Source organism: Leptonotus elevatus, chromosome 5 (genome assembly GCF_054856555.1).
Source record: "Leptonotus elevatus isolate MCC_2025b chromosome 5, RoL_Lele_1.0, whole genome shotgun sequence".
NCBI lineage: Eukaryota > Metazoa > Chordata > Actinopteri > Syngnathiformes > Syngnathidae > Leptonotus > Leptonotus elevatus.
In genome coordinates, this window is record NC_141243.1 from 5,559,245 (window position 1) to 5,576,035 (window position 16,791).

The following is a 16,791-nucleotide window of genomic DNA, read 5'->3' on the forward strand; positions in this document are numbered from 1 at the left end:
ATGCATGGCATTTTTTTCCCCTTTCTTCACATGTGCCTGTAAATGTCTCCTTGTTAGTGATGAATGCTAATTAAAAAAATAATAATAATTACCCTGGTAGCCATTACAAGTTTACTGCAACCTTACGTTACTTAGCATTGATATCGAAGTATTTGTTGGCCTGGTTTTGTTTCAAAGCATAAACAATATCGAGAGCGCGTCAGCTAACTATTGCAATTGAACATGAATCTTTTAGTACCGAAGTGACATTTGAAATCAATCAATACCACCGCGATGACCCGCTCGCAGTGTCGATCCATCCAGAGACACCAAGTGAACGAGGGACGACACTAGCAAGAACCGTTTTCAGATATGAGATTTTAAATGAGAGAATTCCTGAGTGTTTTTCGCATCCCTTGATGTTCTCCCAAGGCCGATTTTTTTTCCCTCCTCTTTGAAACTCATCATGCGGAGATCAGCGACATAAAAAAATATCTCAGACGGACAAACACTATCATGTCATTTTCATTCATATGTAGTGAGTTGACATAGTGTACGTAGAATTCCAAGTGTTCAGGTCGCCATATCTGCTGTTCAGATTTATGCTAATGAGCATCATCCATAATCGTTGCCTGCAGGAAGAATCTACATAGCTGTCTCTCTTTTCCTCCCCCCCCCTGTCGCATGTCACGGATCGCCACCAGGATGACATGCCAATCCGGAGGGGCCGTCAGAAAACCACCCGCAAGCGAGAGGAGGAGGTGGACATCGACTTGGACGACCCCGAAATCAACCACTTCCCTTTCCCCTTCCACGAGCTGATGGTGTGGGCCGTGCTGATGAAGCGGCAGAAGATGGCGCTGTTCTTTTGGCAGCACGGCGAAGAGGCCATGGCCAAAGCTTTGGTGGCGTGCAAACTGTGCAAGGCCATGGCGCACGAGGCGTCCGAGAACGACATGGTGGACGACATCTCGCAGGAGCTGAACCACAACTCCAGGTGGGCAAACGACATGCCTTCTTCCCAGGAAAATGGCCTGATTCCGATTCCTCTCGCTCCCAGGGGGGGGGAAAATGACATACATAGAGAAATCGAATGACACGCATCGTCATTATTTAAGGACACGCATTAGAGACGATAGTAATCACCTCGAGGGGGGCAGTCGGCTTACAGAAATAACTTCATTTAGGCCATTCATTTTCACAGCGTAGCCTTCATTCGCTTTTTCGCTAGCTAGCTATGCCGACACTGCAAAAATGTGTTTTCACTCTCTGACGTAGGCAATGGTCCACCGATGTGTCAAACTGCCATAGTATAGCACCAGCTACTGCCAAGGAAGATTTGTTCAATGTCTTTTTTTTTTTTTTGCCTTAAGTATCGGTGGCTGGTATCGGCAGCCTCCACTAGTATTTGCACTCTAAAAACAGTTGGGTCAAAAGTAACCTAATTATGGATAAAAAATGGACAGATCTACTTTGCAGGTCAATTTGACCCAACTTTCTGGGTTGTTTTATACAAAATGACCCCATTTTTATGAGTTGTTTTACGCTGAAAGATCTATTTCTTGACTCAAAGTTGGGTTACTTTTGACCCAACTGTTTTTAAAAGTATGATACCTTAAAATAAGGCCGGTATCGGCCCAATATCGATACATAGTATTAGTTCAAATTTGTATTGTTTGCTTTGTACGTTTCATTGATGTATTCATTCAAAAATAATAATAATAATAAATGTGTATTTGTAATGCACATGCAGCTTGGTTTTTGGCTTTCTATTTTGGTGGAAATCTGAAGCACATTAAATTCAGCCAAGCTTAAAATCCGTGTTTAACTCATTCAAACCCTAAAACCCGTAAATATGTTTTTGTGGCTTAAAGTTATGGTAGTTATTACAAAAAACGGCCAGCAGGTGGCAGCAGAGTATACGAGATCAACCAGGGCCATGTTGCAATAAGCTCTTTTTGTCAGTGTTTTCACCAGGAATGTGAATAATGATGAAACTTAGCTATATTCTAATGCAAATTGCTGCAAAACGGAAACGGATAGAAATATACTTTTTCCCCCGATGGAAGAAGAGACTTTAATCTTTCTTTTGGTAACGTCCATGTTTTTATAGCAATAAAGCACAATATTCTGTGGGCCTTACAATATCCGTCAAAATCCAGCAAAACAGCCGGGAGCGAAGGAGGTTGCTTCAGTGAAAATGGCTGGGAGTGAATGAGTTTTAAAGTAGGAATTTGGTTGGGGAGTAAAGTTTTAATTGCAAGATGTAATAGTTTAACAATGTAATTATAACTGTCATAGTTTCAGGGGGTTTGTTGTTTCTATTTTGCCAATCTCGTGTTGCTAAATAAGCTAACATAGAATGAAAACGTCTCTCAGCATGATGTCGTCGTGTGTGTCTACTCGAGCCGCTTGTAAGGATTGCGCCTGTGCAGACTTTTTTTAAGTCCTCCCTCATTGGTGGTGGTGTTTATATGCAAATCTAATTTAGAATGTGGACCAGATGGCCAGTGATGCCTGGACCAGTTTCATGTCGTCCTTACATGTTGTGACAAGGCACAACACTCCCTCTGTTCATGTCTTTATGCATGTGTTTACGTCCGGCATATTATGTCCCAGAGAGTTTGGCCAGCTGGCTGTGGAACTTCTGGACCAGTCCTACAAACAGGACGAGCAGATGGCCATGAAGCTCCTGACGTATGAGCTGAAGAATTGGAGCAACGCCACCTGCCTGCAGCTGGCGGTAGCGGCCAAGCATCGCGATTTTATCGCACACACCTGCAGTCAGATGTTGCTGACGGACATGTGGATGGGACGTCTGCGCATGCGCAAGAACTCGGGATTGAAGGTACGAGAAACGGAATATTTGCCTCGCTTTGATTTTTTTTTTTTTCACCTAGAGTAAATGGAAAAAAATGGGGTTTAAGTTATTTCACCAAAACGAAGCTATCAAACCCTATCTGGCTCAGTGTGAAAAAGTAATTACTCCCTTGGTAAGGCAACTCATTTTGAATTAAATTTCAGTAGCCAAAGCTACACAGGTCTGATAACTGCCCGACCTGTCAAGTCTAGAAATCTTGAAATTGAACCTGTCTGACAAAGTGAAATTGGCTAAATGAGCTTGAACGTAACACACAATCCTGCAATCAAAACAAATTCTAAATCATTTAAGAAGCATAAGTCAGGAAAAAGGTTCAGTAGGGACATTTCTAACGCGCTTGAGCTTCACCTCTCATGCTGTGCACCATTTTATGTCAACGGTGGTTGATCTGTCAAAATTGCCCCAAAATCAAGAAATCCAGACCAACATTTAAAGAACTGCAGTTTTCACTTGCCTCATCAGTATTCATGATTCGAGCATTAAGCAAAAATGGCAGTCATGAGAAGGCTTATCTTATTCTATTTAAAAACTAAGTGTCCCAAAGACGTATTTATACGTTTTTTATGGTTTTTTGTTTGTTTTGTTTTTTAATGCTAGAGCATACAGAAGGCTTTGATGCAGCCTCTCAACTGCAAAGAACGGTTGAAGAAATGGTCGTTATTACACAAGCGGCCAGCAGGTGGCAGCAGAGCATAGGAAATGAATTAGGACCGTGTTGAAAAAAACTCAATGACTAGATTTGTGAATAATGATGAAACTTAGTTATATTCTAATGCAAATTGCTGCAAAATGGAAACAGAGAGAAATATACTTTTTTTTCCTGATGAAAGAAGAGACTTTAATCTTTCTTTTGGTAGGTTTTATGTTTTTATAGCAATAGAACACAATATTCCGTGCCTTGCAAAAACAATCAAAATCCAATAAAACAGCCGGGAGTGAAGGGGATTTTTTTTTGTGTGAAAATGGCTGGGAGTGAATGAGTCCATTTTTACTTGTAGGTATGACATTTCAGTTCATTTATGGACTATACCCATCGGTTAATTGCGGCAAAAGTAAAGTCGATCACTTAAGAGAATAATGAGTCTAATCAGCCACAAGCAACGAACCTTCTGCCATAGCTTTGTTAACTTAAACCCGCCGCTCCTCCTCCAAAGCCACAGGGAACGAAAGAGCTGACCCTAATTACTAGAAAACCTTCAAACCGTGTCCCACATATTTTAACATTGAGCTTTCGCTCAAGCCTTCGGGGGCCGCGGATACATTTTCACTTTTACTGCCCACTCAATAATGTGTAAATTCACATCTCACAGGTGAAAATGACACAGAGCTCGTTTTCTATTCGTCTTTCTGTCTGAAGACACTTGGAGTGTAATTATTTATTTTTTCTTCCTAATGTCCCGTGGTAACAACATGAAGCTGAATTAGAGAGGCTGGATTCATTTAGACAAGCGGTTGGCTTGTGGGTTGCTGGGGGGGTGCAGTCAGCGGGGAGGTGGGGCACCGTGTGGCGGGCGGGTTCGCCTCTCAGAGCAGAGAGCACTCCAAGTGTTCCTTGACCTTTTGAGCGTACCGCTGAGGCTCATGGGAGAGGAAAGACAGCAAGCACGCCACAAGTTGAACAAACAAGATGGCGTGCCCTCGGGGTGTCATGACATCTCGCAAATAACGCCGTCCAAATATTGTAAAATTAATGTGGGGGCGCACGTGTCTCGACGACGGCGAGCATCCATTCCCGACACTTTGACTCGTCACCGCAGGCGTTGAATGCCATCACCGAGTTTACAGTATCGATTTCAACTCGCGTTAAAGTCTGACTCAACATGAGTCAGACTTTAACATGTTTTGATTTTCTTGACTAATGATGTGGTGGCTCACCGGAGTTTGTATTTGCATTTGCAATTGTCTCAATATTGCAGCGTGCACATCTGGACAGAAATATTTACACACAGAAGCCGCATTAAACTCACTTATCGGATTTTTAACAGCCAATTTTAAAACAGGAGCGTCCTGATTGCCGGAAAATCCAAAGAAGAATAAAATGAGTTATGCTTACTAATGAGTAGCTTATTTGGTCAATCATGGTTGCTTTAGTTATAACGTATTTACGCATGAATATCAAATGAATTTTCCCCCATTGCCTCTCCTTGCCCACATGCAAGGGCATTATGGTACCTTTAATATTTTCACTCCGCTTGAGCGGTAGCATATTTGTAGCACTAAAGCTAATCATTGGAAACAATTCATCTCCTGGCCAGTGGGGGGGCGCTTTGCATTGGATTTGTGTTATACGATTATGGAAGTAGGCGACATTCAGAAATAAATAAATAAATGAATGAATAAAATGACGACCAAAGCAAGTCACGTAAATAAATCATAAATCTCTCCTCGTCCAATTTGCTGACGTGATTACAAAATAGGATCTGGCGAGTGTTTTATTCTGAAAAGTAACCGGAATTACTATTTTGAAACTTGCGTCGGTCTTTTCCGTCACACTCGATGTGTTCTGCGCTAGTTTGCCATTTAACGGATGCTGACGAATGTGTCGTCCGGCAAAAATAGAAAAAAGGTCTGTGCGACTGCAGCAAAGCTTCCTCGGTGACACGTTTGGACTTTTGGTAAATGACGACCTCGACGGCGGCCTCGGCCCACAGTTTATGACCGTTGAAATCACGACGCGCGTCACATTCACTGCTGATCAATGTCCGTCTTTAGCGGCATCGAACTCTGTGTCATCATTTCTGCCTCGGGAGGTCATTTCTATCGCATCAGTCACTCAAAGCACGCCTCTCCACAGGTGATCTTGGGTCTGCTCCTGCCGCCGTCTATCCTGAGCCTGGAGTTCAAGAACAAGGACGAGATGTCGTACATGCCCCAAGACCAGGAGGCCTACTTGCAGGAGAAGGAGGAAGAGGAGCCCGAGAAGCCTGTCAAGGAGAAGGAGGAGGAAGACATGGAGTTCACAGTAAGATCTTACTGTGAGGCGCAGTACAACTCCGTGGTGAGAGAACCCACCTCAGCCCTGCATCTCAGAACCTGTGCACATTCAGCATTTACGCATAAAAGTAGTAGTGTCCAAAAATAAGTGCAGATTCGTTCTGCCCACAATGAGAATTTGCCGAACCCACACACGCACACAGTACAAATCTCCAAACGCACACAACATGGCCAACCTTCCTGTTTCTCGTTGTCTGAGCCAAGACATCGGTCGTGGAGTTGTAGCGTCTCTTGTGGGTTTTCCTCGTGAATGTTTCTCCTTCCATCGATTTCCTCTCTGCCTTTCCCCCGTGGTCCCTCTTGTCCTCGCTCTTTCCCTCCCTCCCTCCCCCCTCCCCCACCCCTCCCTCCCTCCCTCCATCCAAGATGAGGTACAGTACAATGCTAGCTGACAGTTGCCTCTCACGCGCTCCCCTTCTGGCGATGGCTTGCTGCAGCGGCGCGCACTCCGCATGCGGGCTGCCGAGCATGGGCAGGCCATGGATTTGCATTTCATGTTGCCGTGCGTGCTTGCCCCGCTGCACATCTGAAATCATCCAGAGTCTTGAGCGAGCACCTTCCCGCAGCCGTAGAGTTGCTCCATCGACGTATTTTATAGACTTGGATGCCAGGCAGCACTTGGACCTTTTCCAGTTCAATCTAATCAGTTCAGGAGATATATCAGGATCCAGTCTGCGCACTAAAATCAAGAGCGGAAATTGATTTGTAATTCGCAACCTGGATCTTATATTGTCCATTTAACTGATTGCATTGAAGTTGAGCACCTTTCAGCACCACTCAATTTCCCATCCGCATTAAGCGCAGCCAGCAAGCCGGTACAAAGAAACAGACAAAAGCGCATATTGACCTGAGAAAGAATCAAGGCAGAGTTGTAAGAAACACAGGTAGTTCAAAATAAATAAATACATTTGAGCCCAGTCCGGAGAACAATCCGTAACTAACCGTCATCTCTGTGCAAATGAAAACATATTTCCTGGCTGTCAAAATGCACGCCAAGCTGCAAGGGAGCATTAAAACCCATAAAGTTTGTGGTTAGAAAACAAAAGAAAGTCACGTCAAGAAATGGCAACGGTTTCATTGGCGAAAAAGTGGAATCATGCATTTTGGTCTTGTCGTGTGAGGTTAAAAACAGTTATGCACGAAAATACGAGTAAAAATGTCACCTGTGCAGTTTGCATATGTGGGAAAGGCAAAAAGGAATATAGATTAAAAAAAAAAAAAAAATACCTGTGCTCTTGTGGACATGACCTACAACACACCTGCTGCTAGAGGATACGTTTGCAATTTTGTCCCGGCTTCTGACTGTACAAATGCACCGCCAGATGCTTCAATATTTACAAATCAAAGGTATCATCAAATAGAATGGCTGTATAAAACAAATATCTGCTTCATTTTTTTTATATATAACGTGAAACCTCTTCTTTAGTGATTAATTTGTTCCAAATAGACAAAAACTGAATTGCAAAAGAAAACCAAGCCGCACGTTTTTTTAATGTCGCGGAGGTGCCTCATTCCAGAAAATTATTGCAAGCAGGCGAAAAATGGGATGACATTTTAGTCAGATTCAATTTTAATCACTTTATTGATATACACAACAATCACATTCTTAGACGATTTACTGATGGCGTCAACTGACACGTCAATCGCCGCACGGATTGACTCATGGTTAAACCATTTCTACACTCTCATTCGCTGACTTCCATGTCACTCAACAAGTACGGGAATCGCTTTTAAAGGCACACACACACACATTCGGCACCACAGATACTACAGTGGGCATGAGGATGGCAACCCCAAGTGGACAAAAAAAAAATATTTATATATATTTTGATATTATAATTCAAGATGATTTAAAAAATATATATAAATAATTAAATACATTTATGTTCACCCGCCTCGTGGATTTCCTCTATTGCGGTCTGGAGCATAACTCGAGATTACTACGGTATGTTAAATTGACAGGTTGAAAACTGGCCATTATTATCTTTGTGCAATCGCAATGTTTCATACAGCCGTTGTATTGGATTGCGTATGATTGTGTAGGTGTACCTAATGAAGTGTCCAGCGACTGTAATACAAATTCCAAGGATGAACGCTCTCAGTGGCCTGGTGTTGCTTTCACATGAAGACCATGACCCATAATACGAACGGGGTTGCGAACCCTCTCTCATGGATTTCGGAAATTGTGTCCCAGATGGAAAGCAGATTTCAATGTCTTCCTTTTCTGTCTTCCTTTTCTGTCTTCTTCTCGTCTCCTCTGGCCCGTCCTGTTGTCTGAGACACAATCCATGAGTGTGTGTCCGTGTGTCATTGTGTGTCACCAGCCAGTCACTCGCCTCAACACTCACTTCAAACACACATTTCACATTTTTGGGAATGACGACATTTGCCTGTGCTTGCTTCTTTGGATATGACACGATGAGAAATGACAAAGTTAATGCACTTGACGAGAAAGTAACCATTTTTCCTCTTGTGTGTGTTTATTCTCTTCTCTCCTGTATTCAACACTCCCCAACCACTCACTTTCCTTTGACATGCTTGTCTTCCCTCCTCCTCTGACACATCACATTTTCCTCCCACTCTCTCCATCCCTTTATCCCTCTCTCCTCGCCTTACTCGCTCTCCTTCCCGCCCGCCTCGCTCCTCGTGGGGTTTGCGTTTCCCCCCCGCAGGCGATGCTGGGGAAGGTAGCCACGGAGACGTCCAGGAAGAAGGACGTCGAGGAGGTTCAGAACCGCCACCGCCTTATCCCCATGGGACGCAAGATCTACGAGTTTTACAACGCTCCCATCGTCAAGTTCTGGTTCCATACGGTCAGTTTGAGGTCCAGAAATAAACGCCAACGTACCCCGGCTGAATTTGATTCACTGGGATTGGACGGTTTAGACTACTGGGGAGATTAGGTCACAACATTAGGTACACCAGTACGTTCTAATGAGTTCCAGTGGAAGAGCTGTAAACAATTTCCAATCTACTGTTCATTAACACGCCTTTCGAGTCCGGTTTTTGTCCCCTCCATAAAAATCACCAATGAAATCCTCGCTGCAGCTGACTCTGACTCACTTTCCATCCTCATTGTCCTTGACCTTTGACACTATCTCACACGCCATCCTCTTCAAAAGAGTCCTCCTCCATTGGCGTCGCCCGCACCCGACCGCACACGAGTCGCATTTAGCTGAAGTCCTTTCCATCCATCACCTCTCGAGTCACTTCAGGTGTGCCCCAGGGCTCTGTCCTGGAGCTCCTAATTCTCATCATCTCGTTCTGCCCCCTTAGTGTCATTTTCCATAAATGTGATGCTCTCCTTCATTGCTTTGTAGATGACCTCTCCTTGCAGATCCAATTTTTCACATCCACACTCTTCCCTCACTTCCTGCATATCACATGCTAACTCCTGGTTCACATGCAAATTCATGAAATTAAAGAAAAATAAAATGGGATTCCTCCTAATTGGCAAATTTACATCCCAGTAGGTCACTCCTTAGTCTCCCCTTGGTTAAGAATCTGGGTGTCATCCTTGACAGCACACTATTATTCCATTTTCATATCAATAACATAACCGGGCCTGTTGACTTGCACCTGCGCAACATCAACCAGCTTCCGTCTCGCGGCTCCCGGCCTTTGGCCTCCCTCACAATTCCCTCCTGTGCAGAACGCCGCTGCACATCATTATTACTCCCATACTCCAGGAGGTTCACTGGCTTCTGGTCAAACAGAGGATTCAATTAAAAGCCCTTCTTCGTACCTTCACGGCCTTTCACAACATCGCCCCCTCCGTATTTGTCCGACCTGTTCCACATCGCCACCCCAGCCGGCACCCTCGGGTCCTCCTCCTCCATCTACCTGATTGTTGTCACAGCACCATGGGGAGCAGAGGTTTCAGCCACGCCCCCCTGTGACCTGTGCAACTTCGACTCTTTCATTACCTTCAAATCCAAACTTAAGACGACATACCTGTTCAGTTTTTCTCCTACTCAATTCAAGTACACTAAATATATATTATTTTGTACATTATTTTATTGTTGACTTGATGCACAGTGACCTTGCGTGACTTTAAAGGTGCCTACAAGAAAAACAAAATCTATTATTATTAGAAGTGTTACCTAAAGGACTAATTCAGAATTTTGGACAGGTATACCTAATGTTGTGGCCAAGGACTCTATAAAGGAGTAAACACAGACAGTGTATCGCAAACAAACATTCACCCATCCATTTTCTATTGTCCTCATGAGGATCCCAGCTGACTTTGGATGAAAGGCGGGGGGGGGGTACGCCCACAATTTGATAGCCAGTCAATCGCAGGGCACAAATAGACAATCAATCATTTAGAGTCTGATGAACTTAACCTACATGGCTTTGGAATGTGGACGCAAGCTGCAGATTCAAACCCAGAATTTCTGAATTTTCAGGCAAACTTGCACGGCGATGCCCTGCCAACAAAACAAAAACAACATGATGTAAAGTGTTTTTGAATGTTTATGTGTGCCTTTGGGGTACACTTAATGGCCTTATGTGCTTGATTGTATTCTTCCCGATATCACATAAATTAACTTGCATTATCTTTGTTTGAAGAGATGTCACTGTTATGCTTCTCCTTTCATCCCATTTCCTGCTTCTGGCTATTTACTTTCCTTGGTTTCCTTATATGAGTTTTCTTAATGCACTTGTGTGGTCTTCCTTGGCTCACTGTTACTGTTGTATACTACTCAGCATTGCGGTTGCAGTTTTGTCACGCAATCGACTCTTATCAGTTTACGCAGATCTTTTTTTCTCATAAAATTTAGTTTACCGTTGTTTTATGACAGCAGAAGACAAATTTGACTGCCATTGAATTATACAGTAATGTCTGACAGCAAAATAGATTTTGTGCTCACCTTTTTTTTCCTTGCACGCGAGACCTAACTTCTGATTTGAATATGATTTCCTCTGGTCTGCATGGCGATGCGCTACAGTTCATATTACAAGAGCGGTAGAAATCAAATCAGTCAGTCGATGACTGATGTTAATAGGCACAGCCGCGGGAGACGCGTAATGGACGTTTTCAGGCCAAGCGCGCAGGTAGCTATAGCAGTGCGGTGTCCCGGCATCAAATCTCTATTTTAAGGGCTCGTGTCACTCATTCGGTGAGCAGTCGTTAAAATGAGCAAGTGTCACAGCAGCCAACCAGTTAACGATATTTTAGCATACCAACTGCTAGCATGTTAACATCTCATCAATTATCATGAGAAATAACGCCTGATTACAGCACCTCAGTACCTGTATTTTTTTTTTACATACTGACTGTTAGCATTTTAGCATATACACAGCACAAAATGTAAACGCTTTATGGGTCTGCCTTGCATCGTTCGTTACTCATGTTGATACTGTGCTATAGCATAACGACTGTTAGCGTGTTAGCATTTTTAGCTTTTTTGGGGGGGTACGGTACATGAAAGCATAAAAATGTATAAATTGCTCTGCATTGGCTCGTTGATTAATAGTACCTTGGATACGGGACAATATATCAAATCCTTCTCGGCCTACCGTAGCCTACCTTGGGTCTTTTGTTTCTCAGTTAGCAAGCTTGCTATATAGCTGTTAGCATGCTAGCATTCTATGAAATGTCATTAGAAATACAGAGCAAGATGTTAAACCCTTATCAAGTGACCGTATTGAGTGAATGTTGAGTTTGCTATTTTGCTTGTTAGCAAAAGAGCTGTTAGCCTGTTAGCCTTTTTATCAATTCTCAGCATTTCCTTTCCACTACAGATGGCCTACGTGGGCTACCTAATGTTGTTCAACTACATTGTCCTGGTAAAGATGGAACTATGGCCTTCCCCTCAAGAGTGGATTGTCATCGCTTACATCTTCACCAACGGCATTGAGAAGATGAGAGAGGTACTCGTGCACATCGTCACACACTATGTTCGAAAAAATCACTTCACCCAATGAACTGATGACACTTGTCACAACGCTTAATTAAGAAAGTTGCGTGGCAATCCAGCTTCTTAGCATTATGTCCATTTCGCCAAACAATGAATGATAAATAATACAAAATAAAGCTCGGGGGCTATTTAGGACAGGTGGCAAAATAAATACAAAAGATTAATTAAAGGAGGAAATAGAACAATGTAGACTAATGAGACTACCACATGTTAGGTTGTGACCTGTTTGTATTGTGAGGGTATGAAAAGCATTCATCAAATTGTCACATCCATCTCTTACTGAACTATGTCTCTGAATAGGTGAACTCACACTGCCCTCTATAGGCCGCTTTGCTGCAATGCATTTTAATCACCTTGACTGGTCACAACAATCCAATTTGTTCCAGATGTGTTGTAGTTTGCACTGTTCTAGTACTGTGGTGCATTACATGAGAGATGTTTCTAGAATTTGTATAATGTACACAAAATATTAGAAATGTCAGGGGGTGCTGATTGAAAAGTTATTATTATTTTTTTGGGCGGGGGGGGGGGGGGGGTAAATGCCTATACAGCAATTCACATGTTCTAATCCTAACCACTAAATGTGTATATTTGCGTTGTGCCCCCCCCCCCCCCTTTTCGGTCTCACGTGTATTTACCTTCAATTATTTTTCTTACATATTTCAGCATCCTCCTCTGGTCTTCCCTTCCCAGCTCTAATTCCTCTCCAACCCTCTTCTAGATCCTTATGTCAGAGCCAGGGAAGTTGTTACAAAAGGTCAAGGTGTGGCTTCAGGAGTATTGGAACATCACAGACCTCATGGCCATCCTCATATTTTCTGTCGGCATGGTTCTGCGTCTCCAGGAGCCCCCGCTCATGAGCTATGGACGGGTCATCTATTGCATCAACATCATCTACTGGTACATCCGGCTGCTCGACATCTTTGGTGTCAACAAGTACCTGGGTCCCTATGTGATGATGATTGGCAAGATGGTGAGATGTAGCCGGAGCGTGATCTGCTTTTGTGTTACAAAAGTGACCGTTTCGTTTCATTTACACGCGGGCACCGAGAGGCCACATGTTGCCGTCCGTTGATCGGCCGCAAACGTTAGCTGGGAAACATGGCGCGATCGCAGCCTAAGTCGGCGGCTTGATGTAAATGAGATCAGAACTCGTGATACGCACTTTTCAAGACGAAAGCTACAGAGGCCTGAGTGTGCTATGTTTTTGTTGTTGAGGTGATTATTGTGCGCGGCGCTGTACAAAAAGCTCTCTTTGATAACGCAATCAGCAATTAGAAGAGTGGCTGTAATAACTTTTGTCAGGTAATTGGCATATACTTTGTGATGTTGTGGCCGCCTTAAAATCAAAGCAGTTTGAAGGGGGGGAAATTAATTCGAGCCGTAATTACCCTGACCCGCCAGATGGTTTGTGGGGGAAAAAAAGCCAGTAAAACTTTTGAAAAGAGCAGACGCACAAAAAAAAAATACTTGTACGGTAATTTAGAAGAAGTGGTGTAGAATTTAATCAGATCAACAAGTACAAGAGTAAACAACACCAGTGCTAACTTTGAAAAGCCGCCAGTGTCTCTTGTTGAAGCCACTTTTGGCAGGAGAGTGAAAACATTGTTCGCTTCCGGGAACATCTTCAGAGCTGAAGGAAGATAAACACTGTATGATCAAACAAAATTCAAATGACACGAAAAGGAGATGAACTTTATTCTTAACTTCTAAAGCAACTAATGTGACGTCGTGTCGAATGTGCAAAGTGAGGATTATTCATAAGTAGTGATGGGAACATGAAGCTTCATGAAGCACGTGCAATATTTTTTGACTCCTCTAGATGGTGCTCTTGGTTTAAAGAGTAAAGGCTAGTGAAATGGAAATTCAATTCCCACTGCATCTTTAAACCAAGAGTGCCGTCCGTCTTAAGGAGACAAAAAATATCACAAGTGCTTCATGAAGCTTCATTTGTCCATCACTACTAATAAGTGCTGCTATTTGCTGGGGACAGGGTCCGAGCCCTTGATATTAAAAAAAAGGAACATTTTCTTCACATTTATTGCACTCTAATAATAAGAACTGTCGAACCAACTTAATTGAATTATTTCAATTGGTAACACCCAATTAAATTAAGTTAATCCAAGTTAATGTATTCAATTGAATGAACTAAATTAATTAAACTTAATGACCTCATCATTAATTAAACTTTATATATTAGCTTGGATTAACTTAATTAAATTGTGTGTTACCACTTGAAGTCATTCAATGAAGTAATTAGAAGATATGTCAGTCATAAATATTGAAACAAAGGCGACTGGGAAAAAAGTTCCATATTGGAGGTTTAAGTTGGTTCAACAATTTTCTTTTTAGAGTGTCATTTTGGATGTATTGCAGGGAACATGTTTTGTTTTATTCAACTATTTATTCACATTTATTTCGATTTTTAGTTGAGTACCACCGCTTTACGGTATTGAGTTGAAATGATTCCTATGACCAGAGGGGATCCATCCATAAATCAATGGATTTTCCATTTCACTTATCACTTCACTTGGGTCATGGGTGAACCTATTCCAGCTGACTTTGAGTGAGAGGCATGAATTTACACTTATGGAAAATTTAAATTCGTATCCGTAGCACCCACAGACGGCCATCAAAGCACGGGGAGAGCATGCAAACTCCACGCATTAAGTCCCCTTTCCTGGCGTATGCGATCTTGGTGGCTAATTCTGACAAATGATATCATCTTCAGGCTTGAATTTGATTGACTGTGTGCTTTTTCAAGTGCTAATTGTTCCGACGGAAGTATGGTAACTTCATTCATCACTTCAGGAAGGACGGAGCGGTTGAATGGAATATTGAGCGACGGTTCCGCTTTGAGCATATTGATTTATAGTTTGATTGATCAACCGAGACTCTGAGACATGAGAAACATGAAGCGCAAAACAAAGGCAACCATTCGTCAAACAATTTCTTCAGATGCGGGGCCTCACTGTGATCCTTTCCTTCTTCCCTTCCCTTTTTTGAGCCACCTTCATCCTTTTTTTGATAACTCTCCCCTCTTCGCCCCTCCCTGCCAGATGATCGACATGATGTACTTTGTGATCATCATGCTGGTGGTGCTCATGAGCTTTGGGGTGGCGCGGCAGGCCATCCTCAACCCCAACGAAGACCCTTCCTGGATGCTGGCACGCAATATCTTCTTCATGCCTTATTGGATGATCTACGGCGAGGTGTTTGCTGACCAGATTGACCGTGAGTTCGCCACCGAGAGAGATTGAATCTGGGGAATGTTTTTTTTTTCTTTTCTTGATTCTATAAGTAAAAAAAATAAAAATCACGACTGCATTGCTGTGGAAAATAATCAAATGTTTTCTGTGCCACATTTTCTACATCGGTCTTTCAGTTAGCCTTTGATTATTAATGTCACTATAGAGAAACATGAACACATAATGTACTGTACTGTAGTATATCGACTGTGTCGGGGTCTGTTTGAGAGCGTATCTGTGTGCTGTTCCTTTTGTGATGAATATGTTTGCGTGTCCATTACGGGAGGAGTGGCCCAAAGAGAAGAGATCTGAAATAATGTTTTCATTCTGTGTTTCAGATATTCATAGTAGGAAGTTACAGCACAGGCTGAATGAAAAACTCTGGCTGGTCGAAAATTACTTACGAACTCTCGGAACCTGGCGTAGTAGTGGCGCATCCCACATTGCCCAGTGCTCTCAAAATCCCAGTAAATCTACTCAATATAGATTGAATAATGACATTTATCTTAATTCACTGCCCCTGCTTCATCACGCTCACTTTACCTCCACGTCATGCCCACTCCTTGCCACTAGAGGCCACAAGTGTGCATGCAATACCACACACTTGGTTGAAGTTGCCTTTTTGGTTGGTGTCTTGGGTCAGCTATTGTGCAATAATAGAGGGTGTCAAAAAAAAAAAAAGTGACATCATCTGTAATATGAACATTTGAGTGCTACAGTACATGTAGAAAAAAATACAGTATATATCAAATTACTAATAATTTTATTAACAATTTTAAAGACACTGATTTAGTTTGGCCTTTTTATTTAATTTGTACACATATTGTTAAATGACAATTTTTAAAAAAAAAGAAGTTTTTTTTAGGACACCCTGTATTATATCAGGTGTTGGACTAAGACTACGCAGCAAAAACTGGAGTGTTAAAATTTCAGGGTTATTTTTTGAGCAGTTGATTTTAACTGCTCAAGTATATTTTTAACATTTTTAGAGTTAAAGTAGACACTTTTGAAGTGTTAAATTGAACTCTGTAGGTGTTAATACTACCGATTTTGCTGTGTACATATTTAATATTTGGTCCATTTGTAGTTTGACCAAAGGCTACCTCCTGTCTGCAACTTTATCCGTCACAAAACATGGCAGTAACACTTTTTAAACAAGGTGTTTCACTGTCTATCATGTTTTTGTTTTTTTGTTTTTTTTTGGCCATTTCAACAGCAAGGGGAACTATCAAAGTTGAAAGTTGCGATAGTCCCTTGATGTTTCTTGCCGCCAGTTTGAAGCCGTCACTTTAAAAAGCTTGACTGTAAGAAATGCTGCTGCCATGTGGAATCTTTCACGCCAGCCACGCACATCAACCTTCTTTTACTGCCGACTCAGCTTCTCGCTGGAGCCGCGCAGCATAAGCCAGACTCCCCAAAAAAATGAGATGCATAAATAAGCAACTCAGTGCATCATGATCAGCCATCCGTCATCTTGTGTAAACTGTTTTTTCACGTGGTTCAGTTGTCAGAGTTCTTGATTTTGAGCGTGCAAATTTTGAACATAGACAATTACTTCAGTTCTCTGTCTTTGGGCTGCATTGTGTGAATAATTGACGAGCATGACAAGAATGAATCCGAAAAGGCAAACAAAGCAAGAACCGAGGCTGAGTGTTCCGATGGTAATCCGCAGCAACTGAACCATCACAGATGGAAAAAACACAGAATGTATCTTCAATACATTTCAAAGCAGCCATTGAGTGAAGCTATGGCTAAGCTACCCCAG

At 42.4% G+C, this 16,791-nt stretch overlaps 1 protein-coding gene across 1 annotated transcript in view; it reads left to right on the forward strand.

Annotated features, from left to right (window-relative positions):
- Window positions 1–16,791, forward strand: part of trpm3 (transient receptor potential cation channel, subfamily M, member 3) — a 152,519-nt gene that overhangs the window by 127,082 nt on the left and 8,646 nt on the right. Inside the window, 8 exon segments of the mRNA XM_086075100.1 lie at window positions 684–976; window positions 2,599–2,827; window positions 5,655–5,858; window positions 8,527–8,667; window positions 11,603–11,731; window positions 12,500–12,751; window positions 14,838–15,012; window positions 15,365–15,493. Of these exon segments, the coding sequence (XP_085931226.1) occupies window positions 684–976; window positions 2,599–2,827; window positions 5,655–5,858; window positions 8,527–8,667; window positions 11,603–11,731; window positions 12,500–12,751; window positions 14,838–15,012; window positions 15,365–15,493 (1,552 nt within the window).